General features: G+C 42.9%; 1 protein-coding gene across 3 annotated transcripts in view; it reads left to right on the top strand.

The window, feature by feature from the left end:
* Positions 1-8: 8 nt before the first annotated feature.
* The window catches only part of FAM189A2 (family with sequence similarity 189 member A2), a 54,413-nt gene continuing 48,478 nt past the window's right edge, over positions 9-5,943 (top strand). For 2 of the 3 annotated variants that reach the window (XM_015565013.1, XM_015565011.1), the window contains exon 1: positions 188-308. In XM_015565013.1, the coding sequence (XP_015420499.1) occupies positions 225-308 (84 nt within the window). In that variant the 5' untranslated portion in view covers positions 188-224. Of the gene's footprint in view, positions 109-187; positions 309-5,943 lie in introns of those variants that run through there. The other variant, XM_015565012.1, reaches the window with a different exon arrangement.

Genomic DNA, 5,943 nt, shown 5'->3' with positions numbered 1-5,943 from the left:
GCGCAGCTGATCCTGGGGTGCTGCATGGTGGCACTCAGCTTCGGGGCGCTGTCGCTGAGCAGCTCCCCGCAGGTGAAGAACTCGTGCCCGTTCTGGGCCGGCTCCTCGGTGAGTGCCGCGCGCCCCTCTCCCTCCGCAGGGCCCACCCAGGGATGCGGGGGCTCTGCCGGGTTCCCTCCGCTGTCCCAGGATTGTTTGTCGCGCAGCTGATCCTGGGGTGCTGCATGGTGGCACTCAGCTTCGGGGCGCTGTCGCTGAGCAGCTCCCCGCAGGTGAAGAACTCGTGCCCGTTCTGGGCCGGCTCCTCGGTGAGTGCCGCGCGCCCCTCTCCCTCCGCAGGGCCCACCCAGGGATGCGGGGGCTCTGCCGGGTTCCCTCCGCTGTCCCAGGATTGTTTGTCGCTTGCTTTCTGTTTTATATTCCACCCATGAGTGAAATTGTATGGCTCCTGTCCAGGACCACAGGTGGGGAGCACAGCCTCTCTTGCAGGCGAGTTGAAGTTTTTTGGGGGAAAGCCTACAAGAGCGTGGAGTTCAGGGATGAATTGGGTTGTACCAGGACAGTGCCTATTCCTCGCAGGCCAGAGGAGTCCCAGCTCTTTGGGAAAGTGGAAGGATGGGAGTGGGTGGTAGGAAGGCGGGAGGAAAATGGTTAAACTTCTTTGGCCACTGAGTGTTTACTTCACGGGTAACATCTGTGGGAGGAGGGCAGGGATTTTGACATTTTGTTCATTGATGTAACAACAGTGCCTGCCTGGCACATACTAGGTGTGTTTGTAGTGTGGATGCAGTAACAGGTGGACTGAGGCAGGTCACTTATTTTGTTCTCCTTTAAGATGGATACGTGTGAAACATGTTGGGATGAGTGCAACAGTAATGACAAGGTGTGTAAACCCGTGCTTGCACCTGCTCATTAAAGGAGGGCCCTAAGCCCCCACTCGGTTCCCGGAGCCACACAGGCTGCTGTGCAGAATTTAATTCTCCAGACCCTGAACTATCATTATGCATGAGCTCGCCAAAGCCCCAGGAGCCGGCATAGGAGCTGGAGATGTCTGCCCCCTCAGGGGCCTAGCCCTGCCTCCTGGGAAAGGCTGATCTGGGGCAAAGGTGCCGCCTCCATAGTCTGTGGACACTGGGTGGCTACTCTTCCCTGCCTCATAGCAGTTTCACAGCTTGCAGGACCTCTGACCTCTTGAGCTTTGTTTGGGGTTGAGAGACTTGGAAACAGGTCTTCATGGGAAGATTGTGGAAGATGAGTGTTTTAAAGTAAATGACCCTTTGATGAATGAACTAAATGTGCAAGTCTGGCAGTGCCTGTAGTTTTGCCTAAGATCTGCCATGAATGTGTGTTCCGAATGCATAAAAATTGTCCTTTTGCAGGTCCACCCATCCCCAGATTCAAGACCAAATTCCAAGAATATAGGAGGAACTCATTAAACCCAAAATAATTGTTTGAAAAGGACATTAAGAACCTTGCGTACCTTGGAGCCTGGCCTGACGTTTTATACTTAACCCGATGCCAGTTTGCTCTCCTTTGAAATACTCGGATGCTGGGCGCTCTTATGTGGCACAGCCCATGCTGTGGTAACGAGGTCACCGTCTGTGCATCAGGTAGAAAGGATCCCACGCCTCCCTGAGGGCTTTTTAAACTCCAGGAGGAGGGATTAGGTCCATCATGCTTTTTAGTCCACGTGTCAGACTAACTCCAGCCAAATGGTGGGTGCACTTCATTTCTCTAAATACCATGGGCCAGAAATGAAACCTGCATCAATTTTTTTTAAGGGATTTGCTCTTAGTAAAATCATAATCGCTTGTCCTCTCAGATAGCTAGTTTAGGATTATTGGAAACTATTTTTTCCCTTGTAAAATGAAAACCTGAAGTCGGGTGTGCTATTGTGAATTATTCTAGAGGCAAATGTACTTAGATGTCACCCAAGGCACAGTTGGAGTTGATGAAGTATTAAAAAAAGGGGGGCCATGATCTCACTCATTTATGGAATATAATGAACAACAGAACCTGATGAACAGAAACAGACAGAGAAGGGACTTGTATGCATGCATTTAAGCATAATCAATGAACACAGACACCGGCAGAGGGGGGGCGGGGGGGTGAGGGCATGAGTAGGGAGTGGTGGGGGGCCAACAGGGCAATAAGGACACATATGTAATACCTTAATCAATAAAGAAAAAAATATTTTAAAAAAAGGCCATCAGCCAGAAGATGAAGGCTCTTCCCTGGGCCTGCTGGCTGGGTATGCCCTTGTCTCCACGACCCAGGATACCAGATCAGGGAAAGAATCAGTTATTTGGAACTAAATCCTCTTCTATAGGGACGTTTTCCACCCCTTATCTCCCAACTCTACATGCAAACTTGCAACTGTTCATTATTCTTACTTTGTGTGGCCTGTTTCTGAAGTTGACCTCAGAATTTGCAAAATGACAACAGAACCAACAGATACTGCATCTCCAGAACAGCGGCCTGAGGACGGTATTGGGCACCGTGACTCTCTAGGTGTTTAGGAAAAAAGTCTCACCCTCACCGGTGGCATACCTTTTGAATTTATGTATGTGGGAGAGGCGGCGGTGTTTTCTAAACTCTGCATTATGGAAAATTTTATATTTATTCAAGCACTAGACAATGAACCGTCATATATCCTCACCCAGGTCCAGCACTTGTTTGGTCTGGGCCTCTTCCTGGACCTGCTGCTGGGTCTGTGTGTTCTGATAACGGCAGGGGGCTGGGTCTTCCAAGCAGGGGAGGGATCATCTCCATCATGCTTCCTAGTCCATTTGTCAGATTAACTCCCTATATTGTTTTGAAGCAAATCTCAGACATTGCATTGTTTCAACTGTAAATATTTCAAGAGGCGTTTATTTTAAAATAGAAAACATAAACAGAATAGAGAGACAGCCTAGAAGTGACCAGGAAAATCTTAAGAACCTCTCTCAGTTTTAATCTTTTATTATGAAATTTTAAAATCTCAACAAATATAGAAAAAATAGTTTAATGAGCTTCCATTTACCCATCACCCACAGCTTCGGTAGCTGTCTCCACCCTTTCCCCCTTCTCAATACCCACTGGGTTACTTTAAGGCAAATCCCAGGTATAATTTCAGCCATTAAATACTTCTGTATGTATTTCCAAAAGAAAGGGACTTAATAGTAAAGTGTAACTAATTTAAAGAGAGCTGAACTAAGGTTTTTATGACAGAAAGCTTAAAAATTATGACTTGAAGACTGTAGAAGTTTTTTGTTTTTTTTAACTAACAACTTCATTGGGATACAATTCACATTCCATATGATTCACCAACTTCATGTATGCAATTCAGTGATTTTTAGTAAATTCACAGAATTGTACAACCATCATCACAATCAATTTTAGAAAATTTTCATCACCCCAAGAATAAACCCTGCCCTGGCAGCTCAGTTGGTTAGAGTATTGTCCCGATATGCCAAGCTTGCCAGTTCAATTTCTGGTCAGGGCACATTCAAGAAGCAACTAATGAATGCATAAGTAAGTTGAACAATGAACTTCTCTCTCTCTCTCTCTCTCTCTCTCTCTCTCTCTCTCAAATTAGTAATAAAAAAAAAAGAAAGCTGGAACCTATTAGTAGTCATTCCCCATTTCCCCTGACACCCTTATTCGTAGAGAACCGCAGATTAATCATGTTCTGTCTCTATGGATTTCTTATTCTGAACATTTAATATAAAGGGAATCATACAACATGTGAACCTTTGTGACTGGCTTCTTTCACTTAGCGTAATGTTTTCAAGGTTCATCCATATTGTGACATGTATCAGTACTTCATTCCTGTTTATTGCCAAATGGGATTCTATTATATGGATATACCACGTTTTGTTTGTCACTAAGAAGTTTTATTGGCCTGTGAAACTTGGTAGTTGAGTAGCAGTGCCAACTTACGTCTAAGGTTACTTCAAACCCACGTAGGAACACAGTAGAAGGATATCCTCATATTTCAAGCTGTGGATGACCATTATGTGCCATAATCTGTATCAAACTCAATGGGCAAATCTTTTGGCTTCAGTAAAAATTTTGCTTGCATATTTGATACAAAATTAAATCAAATATATTTATTTAAAAGGTCTGTTTTGTTAAACATGGCATAGCTCAAGAGTATTTGCTTCATATACACCTCTGTAAGTGTTCTCATATTGAGCCTGAGATTTGACTTCCTTCACTTGTCTGAACCTTGAAGGTATATTTTATCTATTTTAATATATACTTAAGAATTAGCCTGATAGATTGGCTCAGTAGGTTGAGTGTTGTCCTGTGCACCAAAGGGTTGCCAGTTCTATTTCTGGTCAGGGCACATGCCTGGATTGTGGGTTTGATCCCCAGTCCAGGCACGTATATAACCGGGGTGTGTACAGATGCAACTGATGGATGTTTCTTTCTCTCTCTCTCTCTCTCTCTCTCTCTCTCTCATCTTTCTATCTCTCTCCCCCCACCTTTCTCTCTCTAAGCATACCCTTGAATGAGGATTTTAAAAAATTTCTTCTTCAAAAAAAGAACAGTTCCTATAAAGACTTTTTCAAAATTTCAGCAGGTTGAAGGGAGTGTTTTTCATGTACTCATTGTTTTTGAACATCCTGTGATCATTTCATTCTTCCTGGTATTCTTGGTTAATGACTCCATCTATTATTATTACCAAAGTTCATGAAGCTGAGAGATTAGCCACTTGTAAAAACAATATGAAGTTTGACTCCATGTGGGTGGCAGAGAAACGATCTCCATGTCCATGCGCAGGCCACGCTGTCCAGGCACCTGATTTGGGGGAACGTTTAGTTAACCTTAGATCCCACTGGGATTGGTGGAGACAGCCTACCACACTGTGTTAGATTTAATGAAAGAGTAGAGATTTGCACTGGTTTAAATCTCCTCCTTCAAAAAACAGAATTCTGGACTCTGATGACATATTTGATCCTTGGGAGATATTTTAGGCAAGTGGTAAGGAGTTGGTTATTGTTTTTGATCCTCCTGTGGGAGCCCTAATTTCCTTTCCTGTCTGCATACATTCATGTCTCCCTGCTTGGAGTCACTGGCCTGTACTCGTGGTCACCCATTCCTTGAGTCTGTGATTCTTGGGTGAGATTCCAGTTCTTTATAAAGAATCAGTTATTGGTGAATCTTAAGGTTAATCTTTTCTTTAAAAAAAAAATTGAAATGACAAAACATAAAATGAATGAATGATCCAAAAGAGAAACTAATGCAAAAGTTCTGAAGTCTCTAATGGTTAGACAATGGTAAATACATTTTTTTTAGTCATAACTATCAAATGCTACTTTAATAGTTAAGGCATATTTTAAATATAAGTTTTGATGAGTTTTATTGATTTCTTTGGTCCTTTATTTTACAAGATAGCAGAGTTACATTTATATGTTTTTGAGCAAAAAAAAAAAAGTTTTTGAGAAGTTATTGAGCCTCTTAGCTTCAGTTATTCATGTGTAAAATGGGTGGGATGATTTTTACCTCAAAATTGATTATGTAAGCGTGTAATTAGAAAACATTTAGGCCAGTGGTTCCCTGTTGCGCATGGCACCAGGCCTGGAATATATAGAACTTCTACCAATGTTTTTTAAACATCAAGGCAATATTTCATTAAAGTTAGATGAACAGGCCAGATTTTTTTGTGGGGCATTCTGATAACCATCATGTATACATTAAAATATCTTGTTGCGTACTTCCTTTTTTTCTTTTTAAAAAATATATTTTTGTTGATTTCAGAGAAGAAGGGAGATGAAGAGAGAGATAGAAACATCAATGATGAGAGAGAATCATTGATCAATTGCCTCCTGCACGACTCACACTGGGGACCAAGCCCACAACCTAGGCATATGCCCTGACCAGCAATGTAATCGTGATCTTCTTGGTTCATAGGGTGATGCTCAATCACTGAACCACACTGGCTGGGGCACCTCAGTT

This window comes from Myotis davidii, unplaced genomic scaffold (genome assembly GCF_000327345.1).
Source record: "Myotis davidii unplaced genomic scaffold, ASM32734v1 scaffold616, whole genome shotgun sequence".
Classification (NCBI taxonomy): Eukaryota; Metazoa; Chordata; class Mammalia; order Chiroptera; family Vespertilionidae; genus Myotis; species Myotis davidii.
This window is presented reverse-complemented; position numbering and strand designations above follow the sequence as displayed.